The sequence below is a fragment of the Sinocyclocheilus rhinocerous genome, unplaced genomic scaffold (genome assembly GCF_001515625.1).
Source record: "Sinocyclocheilus rhinocerous isolate Xijiao unplaced genomic scaffold, SAMN03320098_v1.1 scaffold1149, whole genome shotgun sequence".
Classification (NCBI taxonomy): domain Eukaryota; kingdom Metazoa; phylum Chordata; class Actinopteri; order Cypriniformes; family Cyprinidae; genus Sinocyclocheilus; species Sinocyclocheilus rhinocerous.
The window spans coordinates 1,021,472-1,038,844 of NW_015664180.1; the positions used below are offsets into that span (position 1 = coordinate 1,021,472).

General features: G+C 38.7%; 1 protein-coding gene across 3 annotated transcripts in view; it reads left to right on the forward strand.

Annotated features, from left to right (window-relative positions):
* LOC107729694 (C3 and PZP-like alpha-2-macroglobulin domain-containing protein 8) overlaps positions 1-17,339 on the forward strand; it is a 47,470-nt gene extending 30,131 nt beyond the window's left edge. For 2 of the 3 annotated variants that reach the window (XM_016540358.1, XM_016540359.1), the window contains exons 30-43: positions 2,662-2,827; positions 2,911-2,997; positions 3,080-3,216; positions 4,694-4,849; positions 5,115-5,177; positions 5,811-6,058; positions 6,191-6,278; positions 9,081-9,155; positions 9,335-9,440; positions 10,527-10,637; positions 12,060-12,272; positions 14,092-14,166; positions 15,969-16,158; positions 16,304-17,339. In XM_016540358.1, coding sequence (XP_016395844.1) covers positions 2,662-2,827; positions 2,911-2,997; positions 3,080-3,216; positions 4,694-4,849; positions 5,115-5,177; positions 5,811-6,058; positions 6,191-6,278; positions 9,081-9,155; positions 9,335-9,440; positions 10,527-10,637; positions 12,060-12,272; positions 14,092-14,166; positions 15,969-16,158; position 16,304 — 1,716 coding nt within the window. In that variant the 3' untranslated portion in view covers positions 16,305-17,339. The remainder of the gene's footprint in view (positions 1-2,661; positions 2,828-2,910; positions 2,998-3,079; positions 3,217-4,693; positions 4,850-5,114; positions 5,178-5,810; positions 6,059-6,190; positions 6,279-9,080; positions 9,156-9,334; positions 9,441-10,526; positions 10,638-12,059; positions 12,273-14,091; positions 14,167-15,968; positions 16,159-16,303) is intronic. The other variant, XM_016540360.1, reaches the window with a different exon arrangement.
* Positions 17,340-17,373: the final 34 nt, after the last annotated feature.

Consider the following 17,373-nt stretch of genomic DNA (forward strand, 5'->3'; position numbering starts at 1 on the left):
CCAAAAACTCCACTTGCTAGCATAAATGCTAAGAGCACATGGCACTAATGAAATCATGATTAAAATACCTTTAAATAACCGAATTTGTGATCAGTAATAAATTTTGTTTTCCTTTTCATATTGTGGTAACAGTGTTGAAGTTCTCCAAAATAACTCTTGGTATAAGAACTTTTTAGATTAAAATATTTTATCAGAGAGAGCACACAGACTTTTCAGTGCTTCAGATCTTATCAGTGAGGGAAAGTGTCATCATTTCCTGTATCTTACATAGTTGTGGGAGATAATTCCACCAATTTAAAGGCAAAATATGGTACGGTAACAGAGTTGACGCAAGATATATGGACACACATTTTTATAAGAAAAAAGATATTTTTAAACAATTTAATGTTGTAGAATTAAGTAAATGAGTATTTAGGGCTTTTATAAATAAAATGAATGAAATATTACAAAAAGAAAAGTACAATAAAATATTTTGATTATACGATGCTGTCACGATTATGTTCAGTTTAGTTCCGTTCCTGTCATGTCTGTTATGAGCTCTCATTAGTTACCATGGTTTCTGATTAGTTAATCCTTGTCCAGCTGTTCCTGTTTAGTTCCCTCATTTACTATGTGTGTATTTATACTCCTTATTCGAGTCTCTTCATTGTCGGTGATTAGCTTATGTTATGTGTTGTACCAAATCAAGGGTGCATCATATCTCAATAATGTTTATGAGATTTTAAACAACAAGTGTATATATTTTTTTGTGAAAATAGTTCATACACCGAGTTGACCCTTTAAGTAACAGAATTATCCGGTGGACTGTCAATTCTGTTACACTATTGTCAGCATTGTTACTCTACCTTGGTAACAGAGTATCACCGACCGCAAAAGAGAAAAAACAAACAGAGAGAATGGACTCACCAGCGTTACGTCTCCTCCTCAGACCAGAAAGCCGAAGGTGGTTGGGGTATTTAGGCTGGATGCTCCAGAACGGCGGCCTCTCCCTCACAGTCAGCGAGCCCGAGACACCAACAGGGCTCGTCCAGGAACCAGAGCCGGATATTACCACCAAAGCCCCGGAGGCTAAGCGTGCTGATCAGTCCACCCTAGAGCCAGGAGCGGACATGAACCTCATAGATCTGTGGTCCGCGGATCCAGTTCCAAGTACCCACCCTCAAACCTTTGTCTTCTTCGCCGGTCCCGTCCGGATTGTTAGAGGCTCCGGTCCTGTCCGGAGATCTTCCTCCTCCGATGTCCCTGTCAGATTTCCTGGTCCCATCTCCTCCGCTGGTTTCAGCCAGTCCCCAGGATTCGTCGGCCCCACTGGTGTCATCCAGCTCCTCGGCTCTGCCTCCGCCGCTAGCTCCGTGCGGCTCATCAGCCTCTCCTCAGGTTTCCCCTCCACCAGCTCGGTATCGCGCTGAGTCCCCGGCTGCACTTCAGCTCTCCAGGCCCATGTCTCCACCTTGGCCTGTCAGCCCACCGGCTCTGCATTCCCTCGTCTCTACCGAGGCCTATCTTCCCTAGGACTCCGCTGGGCTCCCTCTTACATCCGGACAAACCTCGGTCAGTCGTCACTCAGCTTCCGCCACAGACTTCCGGGTCTCCGGCGGTGCCTCGACCCTCCACCCCTTCGGCTTCACCGGGCTCCTCCCTCCCTCCCTCCCTCTGGTTTCCCCGTCGTCCTTGCTCACTCCATCATCGTCCCGGTCAGCTGGATCCCCGGCGCCGCCTCAGTCACGCGAGCCAACCGCTTCACTTTGGGCTTCCAGGCCTTCGATGTCAGCCTGGTCCGTCGGCCTCTCTGCTCCACCGGTTCCTCCACTCACCATGGTTCCGCCTCCGTGGATCGGTTTCTGGGTGTCGCCCAGTCCTTCAGCCAAAGCTCCTCCCTGGTTCCTCCCACTGATGGCTCCACCATAGTGTTGGTCTCCGACTTCTCCAGGTCCTTCACCAGCACCACGCCCTCCACCTAAGCCTCCGCCCTTTTCTATTATCTACTATTGTGGCGTGAGGTCACGCCTTCTGAGAGGGGGAGCTAATGTCACGATTATGTTCAGTTTGACGTTCCTGTCATGTCTGTTATGAGCTCTCATTAGTTACCATGGTTTCTGATTAGTTAATCCTTGTCCAGCTGTTCCTGTTTAGTTCCCTCATTTACCATGTGTGTATTTATACTCCTTATTCGAGTCTCTTCATTGTCGGTGATTAGCTTATGTTATGTGTTGTACCAAATCAGCATTCTCAGTAAAGTCTGTTTGGAAGTATGCATCTTCGTTTGCTGTCCTCATTCCTCGACAACCCGTGACAGATACATGATGGAAAAAATGCACTGACTCATTCGGACAACAAGAAATCATGATTTTGAGCTATTTAAGACACTTTTACACAAATTATTATATTGTTATTGACTGTAACATCTTGTAATTCATAATAATAAGTAGCAAATTATTAAAATAAAAAAAATATATAACCATTTGAAAAAAAAATAAAAAAAATAATTGGAAATACATTGGAGAATAATTGGAGATACTTCGGACACCAAATGTACCTGCAATTATAGAATCACCCATTTGGTAATCTTTTACTACACCTTAGCAACACCTAGAAGTATGTTCAAATACACTTATTAAACTATTTATTCTCCTCATTCTGCTCTGAATGTTTTTTATTCAGGAGGAGAAGGTTGCTGTGGCTAAAGCTAAAGCGTTTTTGGAGAGCAACACATACTCTGCTGATGACCCATATACTACTGCTCTGTCCGCATATGCACTCACTTTACTCCGTAGTCCTTACGCTCCGTTGGCTCTGCGGCGACTTAACCACATGGCCATCACCCAAGGTACTTTATTAACGTGTATTAAAAGATAGTTGTTGGTTGAGCTTAGCATGTTCTTGATCCCAAATGTTCTACCGTCTTTGCAGATGGCTTCACTCATTGGAGTCTTACTGGCAGTACTGTAACTGATGAAGACACGTTCATGGGCTTCAGCGATGGCCTCTCCCAATCAGGTATACATCAATCATCAATCAATTAATCAACTTGCCAGCAATATTCAATACAGTAAACTTCTTTTTTTTTCTGCTTTATTAGTTGTGTCGGCTGAAGTTGAGATGACAGCTTATGGTCTACTCACCTACACACTTCTGGGTGATGTGGCATCAGCCCTACCTGTAGTTAAATGGTTGTCGCAACAAAGGAATGCCCTCGGTGGTTTTTCCTCAACTCAGGTGACAAATCTGTGTTATGTTCTTCAGTCCTTTATTGATTATGAATAAAAGATTAATGTTATGTTTGTATACTATATCTACTTCATGTGCAGTCCATAGTATGCAAATTTTCTGTGTGCCCCCCAACAATCTACTACATTTGCTAAGAAGCTCAAATCCTGTTTCCCACAATTTCCCAGATTCAACCTGACAATAGCTAAATTTGTAATAGCATACTACTTTTACTATTTCTCCCATATCCTCAGAAATTGCAAGAGCAATATGCTATTCCCAATTCAGCCCTTCAATTGCATTTCTCACAAATAAGCAGGAAGTAAAATCAGCAGATTTTTTCGTTATTGAATCATTACTTGATCTAATTGGCAAGAGATTGGATAAAAAATGCTAAATTCCGTTCCTTATAACTGGGGACAACTTACGCATGTACATTTAAGTATGTGTTTTGTCGATGCTTTTAAGCAAGAATACTCTCTTTTAAGTATTAAGTGTACACTGTGTAGTATCAACCTTATTTTTTATGCTAAAATAAGCTATTTCCTTCAGCGTTAAAAAAAATAGTTTTCTGATTTATTAGCTGCAATAGGTAAATAACTTGTAGAATAAGAAAATGCAGTTAATGTTAAAACCTGTTTTGTGCTACAACCAGTATTTTTATAATTACGATGATCAGTGTTGGGCTCGTTACTCAAAAATGTAATTTATTACTTGTTACTAGTAACTCCTTTCAAAAGTAATGTTATTACTTTACTTATAACTCTCTGGCAAAAGTAAACGGCAACATGCAACAGTACTAGTTACATTACTTTTCCTTCACGCCCCACAGAAGTTGTAATTGCATACAAAAATTCTAAAAATTCTTCTGAAATGTTCCAAACAATATGTTTCTGTCTCGTTTGACCAAAATCCACATTAGATTGCTGTCAGAAGTTATTACAAACACTCAGTGGTGATTGATAGTGACTTCTAACTGTTGTATTAAACTCATTAATTGTCAAGTGTAGCTTGAAGCTAATTGTAGCTATAATTTCTCTGTTACCCATATACAATTATAGTACTACAGTTTATATTAGGATCAGAGGGATGTGGGTGGGCAATGCCACAAAGTAGGGGTTGAGGCATCAAAAGTAACTAAGTAACTAGCTGTTTTATGGATGGTAACTGTAATATTATTGCTGAAGTCTGATTAGTAATTCGTTACACTACTAGTTACTGCACAAAGTAATATTACTACTGTAACTAGTTACTAACACTGACGATGATCGGCATAAAGCAGCCTCAAGCAACAACAGGCTGCTTTTGTACTGCTACAAAAGTGGAAAGTGGATGACACCAAAAGCTTCACACATTCAAGTTACATGTGCCTGCTCTTTTGTTAAAAATAAGGTGGATACAGAGTACATTAGTGTGTCCAAATATAGCGTAGGCTAAATATGCTTTATTAAAATTGAGTTATTTTCTTCTTTTTTTTCAAAAACAGGATACTTGTGTGGCATTGCAAGCCTTGTCTGAATATGCCATCCTGTCATATGTGGGCGGGGTCAATCTCACCATATCTCTGGCTTCCACTAATCTGGATTTCCAAGAAACATTTGAGCTCCAATGGGACAATAAGAAGATTCTGCAAAAAGCTGTGGTAAAAAAAACAAACAAATCATCCACAAACACTATTGACATTTTTACATTCTACTGTCGGAGAGGTATTTTCAGTGAGGGTCTGAACTTGATACGCCCCTCCTTTCAGCATCTGCTTGGCACATCACTCCATCTTGTGATTAGCAGTGTCAGTTTAAATGCGTGTAATTTGGATGTTGGACAGGGGCCAGGCGCTTAATGTATTTGCTTATACTTGCACTGTTAATCTGATTGATAAGTCTTGCATTCTCTCTCTCTTTGTTCAGATACCCAGCATTCCAACAGGACTGTTTGTCAGCGCTAAAGGAGAAGGCTGCTGTCTAATGCAGGTACTATTGGTTTCTGGCAAACATAATCCCACATTCTCTGCATGGATAAACAATTGTACTCTTCCTCCTCCTCCTCATCTAGAGGCTAATCCCTCTTTGGCGACAGCTAGCTCTCTTTCCAGGGGAAATTCAGTACTAATGTTCACATTCTTGCCTTTAGAATGGAAAGATCTGGTAAAACTTAAGCAATTGTATGCCAGGGGTATGTTCTTTCTCCTGTAATCTACCCCCTAGATAGGATGGTCTAGTGTGTTTTTTTGGTAAGATGTCCCTCAGAAACAATAGACTCATTCTGAGCCACAAAAACAACCAAACCATGTCAGCACCTTGACCTAGAACGTTCTGTTCTCAGGTTGTTTGGAGAAACATCTTGCATCTGTGCGCGAACAAATAGTTTTTAACAAAACCCCTTACACTAAATACTAAATTTTGGCATGTAATTAGCACGATTTGTGCATAAGGACATACATTTTCATTTTTATGTGACAAATAGTACGATTTACTCCTGGTAGGCAATTAAACAGACAAAAAAGTCTATTCTTTTAACATTTCTTTGAATGGAAATGGGGTACTAGATGAAGCCATGGTGCTCTGACCTCATGGTATCAATCATGTCCTTCTCTCCATCTTCAGATTGATGTATCCTACAATGTACCTGATCCGGTGGCTAAGCCTGCCTTTCAGCTTAAAGTCGATCTCAAGGAACCCAGACAGGAACATCACATCCAGCCGTCGTCACGACACATGTCTCCTCGGTCCCGTTCTCGTGCTGATAATCGATCAGAGCTGAGTCGCAAGCGAAGAGCTCTTGTAGATGACGAGGACCCCGTGGCCCACCAAGACCACCTGGACTACCGTGTTACTTTAGAGGTTTGCACCAGGTAACAATATCAACAAAAGGATTTGATGCATTTTGAGGACTATTTCACTTGATCTTGTTTGATATGAATGAATAACCTTAGATTGATTTTAGAAGTATTGTTTACGCTCTAACTCCAAATGTACCTCCTCAGGTGGCTGCATGCTGGCTCATCCAATATGGCTGTCCTAGAAGTCCCTCTTTTGTCTGGCTTCCTTGCAGATATCGAGAGTTTGGAGAGGGTGAGATTGCCCTTTTTTGTGTATTCTCTCTCCTAGAACTTCCCATCGTTTGCTACATTCACATTTCACAACATTCAAGTTAGACACAAGATTGACAAGGTGTCTCTATAATAGGACAGGGCATCTCTCTCGCTCTTTCCTTTTCTACTTCTCAGCATGTGTCCTTCCTGGCAGATGAACAGTGTTTACATCTGGAAGCCATTTCAAAGGAGGCAATATGGCTTGGAATTTATCAGTCTCTTCACTCTCTCACAAACACGCACATAAACACACACAGAACACTCAACACGTTCTTATTTCAATTGTGTCAAATAAAATAAAAACATGAAATTATATATGAAATAGATTTTATATAATATATCAGGGGCATTTCCTCCAAGGAGGCAAGGGAGGCAATGTCTACTCAAAATATTGGATGAGAAAAAAACGTTATAGTACAAAAATAAAACAACGCCAATATTACAAAATATAGCATTAAAAAGTGTGTAAATCACTATTTTTTCTAAAGAGACATTGTCCAACAGCGACACCTAAGTTACAGCAGGAGTCCGTGTCTCTCTCGCCTCCCCTGAGCCCATTGAGTTTTAACAGACCCCCTGAAGTCTGCGGTGAGTTTGTTGGGGGGTATTTGAGAATGAATGGGAGAAAGTCACGTGAGAGGAGGCAATGCCTCCATCGCGATATGACTGGACATGACTCATGCGATAAATCCCACCTCTTGTGTTTATACGCGTTCCACATTCGCAAATCAGTCTGAACGAACAATATAACTGCGTTAATGGGGGGAAAAAAGTAAACAACTCACCAACTTAGATATAACCACTTTGTTACATCAAAATAAGACTTGAAATGGCATGAAAACATGATCTGTGGGAGTTTTTAGTGAGTAATCAACCTGGTGAAATTTAAAGTAAATCTCCACTTCTGTGACCAGTATTTACCAAGCTTTGATGACTGATAATCCGACCAATTCAAAAATAGTTGAAAGTTAACTATTAAAAAGAATAGCTGAACACAAGTTCACAAATAAAATATATTGTTTAAATTGTTACTGCCTTGAGTTATTATTTTGGAATGTAAAATGTTTCAAAAAACTAACTTGATGAGATTCATACTTGGCCTTAATAAATAGAATATTGATTACATTGTTAATGTAAAAATATATAAAAAATGTTCTGATAGTGTAATGTTTATTTAAACAAGAAAATGTGACTGGGACATGGATTTACATTTGATTTACAAATCTTAAAAATAAGGAGTTTGCCTCCTCATTTCAGAACACCACCGCACACCCCTTACATACATACATATACAAGCAATCTGGTGTGACCTAATTCTCAAGAGGTCAAGCAGCTCTAGTTGGGCTTTCAGACCAGCCAGAGGCCCATAATGTCCACAACAGTGGCCTGGAACAGGAAATGCTTAGGGGGGTCAATCAGCCCCACCTCCCCCTCCAGCTGGGGGTATGTGGGTAAATGAAGGTTGGTTTAGGTCACCTTCTCTGTCCCCAGTCAACTGATTGTCCCTCATTAGTCATGTTATAGGTCCCAGGCCTCATGTCCTCCACGCTAGTAAACTGACGCTACCACGGGAGCCGTATAATGTGAACCAACTCCGATGCTCACCGCGGTGGAACGTGTCTCATTAGTGCCATTAGCCAGTAACGAGCTGGCTTTACACAGCCACCTCTGGCTGGCTCCATGTTTATTGCACGACCCCGGCTGTTCACATTCCTCATTTCGCTATGGGAAGGGAGATTGCTTACACCGTCATGTCTCATTATTTTAATTTATAGTAAGGGGGAGGACATGCTTGGAAGATTGTTTGCTTCTCATATATTCCACAGTGAAAATCAATATTTTTTACAATGAACGGTGAAGTCAACAGTGTTATTTACGTATAAGGCTATAAATGTCTAATTACAACAACGATCTTTGGTCCCTAAGGCAGCAAGATTCCTTTTTTAGACTTTTTATTTTGGCAACGCTAACAAGCAAGGCTTTTTTTCCCCTGAAATCATGCTCTCTGCTGTGGCTTTTGGACAAATCAAATCACTCTTGGTCATTTATTTGGGGCTGCAGTCATACTGTGTATGTTTGTGTGTGTTTATGTTCGAATGTGTCCTTGTGGCGCCAGCTCACTGGGCCCCTCATAAACTGTGTCCGAGCACTCGCCACCTTTCTCTTTCTCTCTCTCACACACACACACACACACACACACATAGGATTTTAGGATGCTAAACAGACCCTGATTAAATATGATATCTTCAAACCCCTCATGGTAGGAAGCGCTGTACAGATACTCACATATTGAGTGTATGACATGAGCAAAATTTTGAGCAGTTCAATTTCATGCAAATGTGCAGTGATATTGTGCATTGGCAGTCTAGTTGAATTGTTAGCATGACTGCTAGCAGGTTTGAGAAGTCAGATATACAGTATGAAGGTGAAGAGAAATTCCTGCCTTAGTTAAATGTACCAGTCAGATGTTTACTTATATGCAACTGTTACCTACATAGAAAGTGACTTGAGGCAGGTTTTTCTCTTTAACTTGCATTTCTCCCTTCAACAGAGTTAGCTAAATGCTAGCTTGGTTTGAAGAATGAAAAATCTTGGTTTAGACCCAAAACTTACCTGGCTAAACAAATTAGCCACATTCAAAAAATGGTTTACATGTGTATTGTGCTTGTAATAAATGTACTAAAAGATAAAACCATTTATTAAGTTATATTTTAGCTTTAGCATTTAAGTTAGCATTGTTCACAGTGCTAAATAATCTTCTTTGTAATCATTTTGTTCCCAGCTGTTGTTGGATAAGCGAGTGGGGCTGAAGAGATATGAAGTAGACGGACGAAAGGTTCTCTTCTACTTTGACGAGGTGAGTTAATGTCACGCACCTACAGCTTTGTGTAGCTCTAGCAGCACTTTTACATAACATGAGAGCTGTACCTTAAAATACTTGAGGTTAAAGTCTCATATAACTCCAGGTGTTCTGTCAGGGGAATGTATTAAGGATTTGTCATTGTAAAGTCCGCTGGGGTCTTGTCTTTTCCACAGATCCCAAGTCAGTGTATGACATGTGTGGCCTTCAATGCCGTGAGGGAGTATATTGTGGGCAAAACAGCTCCAGTGCCAGTGAAAGTCTATGACTATTATGAACCAGGTGAGTTTGGACCATCCTACTCCATATAAAAGAGAATTGTGGTGGCACCATAGTACAGCAGTATTTGTATTTGTTTTGATGGTACTCTGGTATATGAATATGGTAATCATTCAGTACCATGATACCATGGCATTTACATGGTATTTCAAATAATAACAGGGTATTATCATGGTATCATCTCCAAGAAGGCAATTGTTATTTGGTATTTCTGACTCAAAAGTTGAGTCAGAAATACCTTAATTACAAGTTCCCAGCCTATGAATGGCCAAACAAAGCTGTATGTACAATTGGAGAAACTCTGAATTTTAGATGATATGTGAGTTATGAATGTCCTTATGGTGAGTTTAAAACAGTGGAATGTAAGTTTGTTGTGATTGGTAATGAATGATTTTACAAAGTTATTTTAATTGTACAAACTGTATTTGTCATTTTAAAGGTGCAATGTATGCCTACAGAACTGCTAAAAGACAATAAGTGTAAAGTTAGTCACTCCCCTTTCACCGTTTTTTTATGAAAACAATATGTTTTTGTTAGATCTCATGTATAAGTGATATCAATTATTTTCGTCATTGTGAATTCAGATGTAGTTATTTGGGTCAACAGGGAAAAAAACTTTCTATTAGATTCTCCATGCTTTTTAGTTCTGTTTAGGCTACTTCAGTGTTATTTTTCCAACTTTTCCAACTTCTGAATGTGACATTGTAATAACTCTTTAGTACAAGCTTCCGAGGAACACTTGAAGGCAGCATATCATAATCAGTTCTTTTATTAGAAAAATCCAGTGAAAAAAAAATATATGGACAACACATTTTTCTGTTGAGATTACAGATTACACGCAACAACAAACAAGTGGTGTACCAGTGTAGTTCGGTTTGTGAGTAAATGACTCTTATGAACAATTCTTTTTAATGAATAAGAAAAGAGCCTCACAAATGAGTCACAAACAAACTAAATGTCTGAATTTTCTAACTCATTACTGAAATATCAAGTTATTACTTTTAGTTTTATCCAATCTTTGTGTCTTTTGAATGACATGAATTTTGCACAAGACAATTTTACTGACTGTGTGTGTGTGTGTGTATACAGCATTTGAAGCCACTCGTTTCTACAATGTGAGTGAGAGCAGTCCACTAGCACGAGAACTTTGTGACGGCACCACATGCAATGAAGTGGAAAGCTCCAGCAATCACTGGACGGGTCAGTACTAGGGAAGCTCATTTTAACCGGTTAACCGTTAACTGACAGTAAGAATTTTGACTAATTAATACAATCAGTTAAACGGTTTAAAAGTCATTTAATTGTTTTTTTGTTTTGTTTTTTTCAGTAATTTATCAAAATATTTTAAAACATCTGCCGCATGGTTAAGATACGCTATGCATATAAAATAAAATTGCGTTTTTGAGAGAAAAAAATATCCAGAGTTTCAGCAGTTACGGAACTAGGAGTCCACTAAGTCGCATTTTATTATTAGATTCAGAAATAGGCCTAATGAGACGTGAAACGTTTACAAACATTATAAACATAGCTAGGCTATTTTAGTTCCCCTCACTCCACAACAACAGTATTCAGAAAAGAACAAGAATGAAAAATATAGGCTATAAATGACAAGCCAAAACGAATTCATTTAGGCTAAAGTGAAACTGAAACCTACGTTGGATCTCTCATTTGACACAAATCCAAATGTTTCCGTATTCGTGATGTATTTGAATGGCAAAATATTATTTATTATGCAATCCTGGTTTTGTACTTCACTCGCGTTCCAATATCCACGTAAAACAAAATGTTTCTGGCATAACATCACGGCGGTATGGTGATAACGCTAATCGATACTGATTGTACTACATCTTTAACCTGAGCAGTGTGTTTTTTTCTATATGTTTGGCTGACTGTATTTTATTATGGTAATGAACAGATTGCATTGTCAAGTTAGAAATGCTTAACTGTGTGCGCGTGCAGCACCGGTGCAATCACTTGAATAGTTTTTTCTACTTGAACAGTGAAAACAACTACTCCTTCTAGTCATACTGATAATCTACACTGTAAAATGTTTGGTTGTATTTGTGTACATTCACAATAAAAACAAATCTTGTGCTTTTGTAAAATGAAGAAAAATAGGATGCCGCTTTCTGCCGTCTCGGTTTCCTTTCGCGCAGCACAAAAATGAACCGAAAATCTGCATACTTTGAACAGTTTTTCCTTTCGTTTTGTTGATTTATTATTTAAGTGAAAATATATTTCTCGTATAGGCATATTTATTCATTGTATATAGGCTAGGCTATCTAGCTTTATTATCTTTTTCTCCGCTCGCAGAAGCACTGCAGGTGCGTCATGTGATGTGAGTGAATTGTGTTCTGTTTCTTTGCTGCTTTTTGCACACGTAAAAATTAATCCCTGGAAAACTAATTTTGGTATTTTTAACAGGTCACATACACTCATCCTTTCTAATTGAATTTAAATTAATCTGGTCGGTTAACAGTTAATAATCGGTTAACTAGTGTCAGTTAGGAGAAATAACCAAATTGAACATCCCTAGTCAGTAGTACATCTTTGTCTCCTAGTATATATACTTCTAATTTCAAATACTTCATATTTAATGACACATTCACTCTCCCACTCAAGGCTTTGTGCAAGGTGGCCAGTGCAACAACATTTTTGATTGTCCAGAGGAAGAACACTACGAGCGATGTACGTGTTATCGTGACTGCGGCTATGATGGCGAGCCCGTGTGTGGTTCTGATGGCCAAATCTACCAAAACCAGTGCCAGATGGAGGTGTCCGTCTGCAGGAACGGCACACGGATCGAGCAGATGCCCTTCAGCCACTGCCCACAGAGTAAGTTCTGCAACCTCCCTGCGAATTTATAGCCTAGACATGTTAACACAATCCTCTTTTTTACACAATTTGAGGACCCAAGCTTTGTAAACCTGTACCGTTTCATTACAAAACTCGTTTTCGCCAAGTTTTTTGCCATGTGATCTTGAACCAGGTGCTACCCTTCCTAGACACTTTAAGATGAAGTCATGCTCGTTGCATAATTAGAGACACGTATTTTCCATCCTTTTAAGAGGTTAATGCGCAGGACTTTTGGATACACACAGGCATGAACATGTGAGGAAGACCGCAGATGTTTCAGCCAAACAAATCTCCAACCTAAATCACCATAATGTGGATCACAGCTTTCATAGGGTTGTTTTGGTCTGTTGTTGAGATTCATATCTTGCCACTTGACATCCGGTTGCTGTTTTTTTTCATATCACAGGCGAGATTAAAGCCTCATCCACTTGCGCATCAAAGAGAATCAAAGTGTTTTCAGTACTTTGTAATTATCCGTGTCCAGACAGGCCCTTATACGAAGAATCAAACCCGTGTTTTTGCTACAGAGAAAGACTGAGGTGTGTGTACCTGCTCAGGTAGGAACATCTGTTCAGGTGCTGCAGTTGCAGATGATATAAACACATGCATACGCTCACACTCAAACCAGTATGTGGTGTATTACAGGGCTCCCCAAATGACAGAGCGCTTTTGTCCGGGGCCCTTTGAAAAGAAAGAGGGAGGCAGAGGGTTAGAAAAATCCTGTCACATTCCTTTCAGACGAGCGGACCAACAACAAAGGGGCTTTCTTGTTTTACAGAGGACCACCATCGGGAGGGGGACACAAAAATGGTTATGCGGGACACCATTGCCAATATGGTAGACCGCAGTAGCATGTTTAGGGCGGCATGATTATTTTATTTGCAGGTGCACTGATTTAAACGAAGGAATAGTATTTGCAATTTTAGGAGCCGTACAATGCAGGTTATAGATAGTAAATTGCAAGCAGTTTTGGTTTTAGTCTGCTGGTACAGTTATATATTCACAGTAATTTTTCTGTAACATTGTGAATGTTGTGATTATTTTAATTGTTTTATTTTTCATTTTTGCATAATGTTTCCTACAGATTAATTTCATAATTGTTAGTGTCTGTGTTGGTCAGTGTGATTCATTTCAGTAAATCAGTTCAAATAATTTCAAACGGTTAGTTCAAAACTCATCAGCAATTTCTATTGTGCATCACTAAAAAAGTTCCTAAAAATTGTAGATATTTTGGTATCAGGTTTTGTAAAGATACATTTGTCAATATAAAGTGTCATTAGATTCATTTCAGGATCATTGGTGCTCTTACTAAAAATTCAGAAGCAAAAATGTTGCTACTGGATAATGTGATTCGTTTTGTGAATCAGTTAAAATGGTTTGTTTCAAGGGATCAGTTCACAACCCTTCAGTGATTCTTTTGTGCATCACTAAAGAATTTTCCAATAAGCTTCCATTACATTTTTCTGATACTAAAATGTTTTAGTAAGACTATAAATAGGTAAATATTGATTTTTATTACCATGTGTTGTAAATTGGTCCATATAATTAAATATATTTAGTGAAAACATTGTGGAAATGGCTGAAACAATAGCTCTTTGAAAGAATGTCTCATAGCAATAGATAACAAAATATCAGACCATGTGGTATCAGAAGTTCAAACAAATGATATTAGACTTGGAACTGGAAGCCAGATATGAAACACTGAGCAACTGATGTATCTGTTTCCTAGGTAAAGTACTGCATTGAACTCTAATTTGACCTTTGACCTGAGTTTATGTGTGCATTGTCGTCCTAACAGTGGAGGTGGCCATAGAAGAGCGAGAACATGCTACAGGAGAAGAACCAGAACAGGAACCTATACTCATTCCTGCAGGTATCATCTTCTCCTCTCTTCTTCTTTTCTTTGAACACATCTGTGCCATTGCCCTGCAGGTGTGAGCGTATGCCACACATGGGCAGGTGTTGAAGAGTTCAGCGATTAGATGCTACATGCATAAGAAGCTTATACGTGCACAGGCCTGCATATCAGCCCAGACTACATTAATGCTCGGATAATTAGTATCCCAGCCTCTTGTCGCTCACCTCACACCTTCCTGTATAGGGCTTGGCCTGTTCAAACACCATTAACTGTGAGAAGTTAGCTGGATTTGATATGTACAAATTTTAATGCAACAGGTTGGAAATCAATGCTGAAGTATCTTTAGAAGGATTTATATCCATCATATTCTTGATTTTATTGCCCTTATTGGAGTCCTTATAATATATGGAAAAACTATGAATTCAAGAGAATTAACAATTAATTCAAGATACATTTTCTAAAGCCAAGTATTATCTCGCAGAATTTTGCTTGTTTAATGATGTTTGGATATTTTATTGGAAAACAGGACAAAAGCAAAGATTTTATGCAGTGTATTACCCTCATTGGAATGGAGGTAATTTGATAAGGAAAAACATTACAACCCATTAAGTAGCGAAATTAGCACTTAAGGCAAGTTAGAAGCACTCATGATATCACATGCACTTTCAGCTAGGTGTGTGTGTAGGTATGTGCGTCTGTGTCCTCTGGAAAACTCCCAGACTGATTAGACTGTTTCTTGCAGAGCTGTTAAGACTTGCCTAGTGTTGTGTTTGGGGCGAGAAAATGTGTCTATACGGCTGTGGTTGTTGGGGTTCCTCAAGGTTATGGTTTTGGCCCGCTTTTATTTATAAGTTTCCTTTACCTAGGTGCCACCTGTTTAAATGTTTGCAGGAATTTACTGTTCTTTTTTGCTTGAGGTAATTACCAAGTTTGTTTGCACCCTATTAATGATTGAGGTGACTTTCTTAGCTTTGCCAATTGAAAATCTGTTTGGAAAATTCACACCATCACCTGTGTAGCAGAAATATGTGTTTTGGAAATCTGTGAGAGCATTTCCTTGACACAAATTCAGCTTAGATCAGAAATGTTTTTCGAAGCAGAATTCCCGATTTGCAGTGATGTCTTATTCTGACCTAAGCTCAAAAAAACTTTTATATATATATATATGAATGTTGTAATAATGGTGAAGGATAATATGGAAATAAGTAGATTTCAGTTTCAGGTATAATTCCAAGATGCAAGAAAGACATGTATTATCCTTGATGATTAAGCGGTGCTGAGCAGCTGTGTTGACAAGAGCCTATTAACTTGGATGTCTTTTTTTCTCTAATTTCTGGACATTTCTATGTTAAAGCTCTGCAAACATTCTCTGTGGAAAGATAAATGGGTTAAGACACCCAAGCTGTGAATTCCTAACAAGAGAGATACATTTACACACTTGGTCTATTGAAACATATGACAGTAATAGAATCAGCTTGAGTTGCTGCTTTATACATGCAAGGAACGCCCCCTACAGGCCATTTTGTACATGCATTTTTTTCTATCAGTCATGTAGTCTGGCAAATGGATTTATTTGCTAACTATATTAATTTAAAATGTTGTTATTTATGTTACTTAAATTACACAAACATGTTTTTAGCCAGAAGTAAAGCAGGCCAAAAACATACACTTGAGGGACATCACAGCCAAAATGAAATGGCCAAAATTTTTCTTATCTTGATTTCCAGAAAAAAATATCTAAATGTCCCTGAAACAAATCAAACAATGCTTTTGTCGAAGATGGCAAATTGTTTTTTAAAATGTGATTTATTTAATAGGAGGGGAGGAGCCAGGCTCTGTAGCTGAGGTGTCCTACTATTCTTACGAGTACGACCCGGACACTGACAGCTTTTCACCAGAGAGTGAGGAAAAGTTAATTCCTATAGGAGAAGAAGAGGAGGCGGCAGACACCAAACAACTGGGTGGACATATCCTCACAGTGGACACAAAGGACTCACCTGAGCGATGGTGAGATACAACCTGTTTACCACAGTCAGTTAAAGGACTATTTCTTCCAAAAAATGTCTTGCCCATGTAAAACATTTTCTTTGTCACTTACGTATATAATATAAGCATCAATCTTTTGTCTGTTTCTCTGCCTCCTCTACAACAGAGACCCCTGGCCGTCAGCAGCAAGTGCGGGAGCTCCACATTGTACATTCTCTGTGAATATGTTTGTGTGTAAGAAAGGCTGGTAAAGAGAGGTGGACCCAGTCTGTTGCAACGAGATGACAGCTCTGAGTGTGTATGTGTGTGTTCGGAAAGAGAGATAATATCAGTTCTCCTCTCTTTTATTTTTTAAATTCATTTCCATAGCTCTTTACGTTTAGTGATGGTATGACGTCTCCCTGTATTCCTCTTAAGTCAATCTCTTGTAATCTAGTTTTAATAGTCCAGTATTTATGTTTGTAAGTATAATTTACCTAAAAATCAAATATTTTATTGTTTTTGTTTTCTATCTGTGGTATTTATTTGTGGCTAGTGCCTTTGTTCGTTCGGTTCGTTTTTTTTATTTTCTCAATTCCTCAGTCAGCTCCTCGCTTCTTTCTGAACACAATCTACTGGTGTGGTTTTACAACCCGTTAAAATGTGCTGTAATGGACCGTGCACTTCCAGAGCAGGAAAAAACGCACAAAATTGTCCGTTAAGGTGTGTAGCTACTATTTTTACTTATTGACGTCTGACTTGTTCATTGGAGAAGAGACTGCAACTGATAAATAAGCTTCTTTCCCAGTCACCCTATGTTAAATTAGTCTCTGCATCACAGAAAACAAACTCTGTTACACAAACTGGAATATGATTTGTACAGAATATAAGCTATTTTGACTAAACCTCCATGCTAAATGAAAATCGGCAGGCCCACATGAAATCTGCACTTTTAAACAGAATGCCTCTAATGTGATTATTCAAGTTCACTGAATAATTTGGTTTAATTTAATGATGCGTTAAGGTCCTAATAAAGAGTTTATTACCTTCAAGGCCCATTTAACATACTTTACTGTATTTAAATTCCCCTAAAATCAATGCAGAAAAATGCAGATATGCAAAGTGGCCTATGTGGAATTTGAAAATTACTGTAAATTTTAATGAACTTAAAATGAATTTAACCTTCAATTATATCACATTTGGAAGAAAGTCAATGAGAATAAACTTTGTATGCAATTTGTATCGTGTGAAATCTTT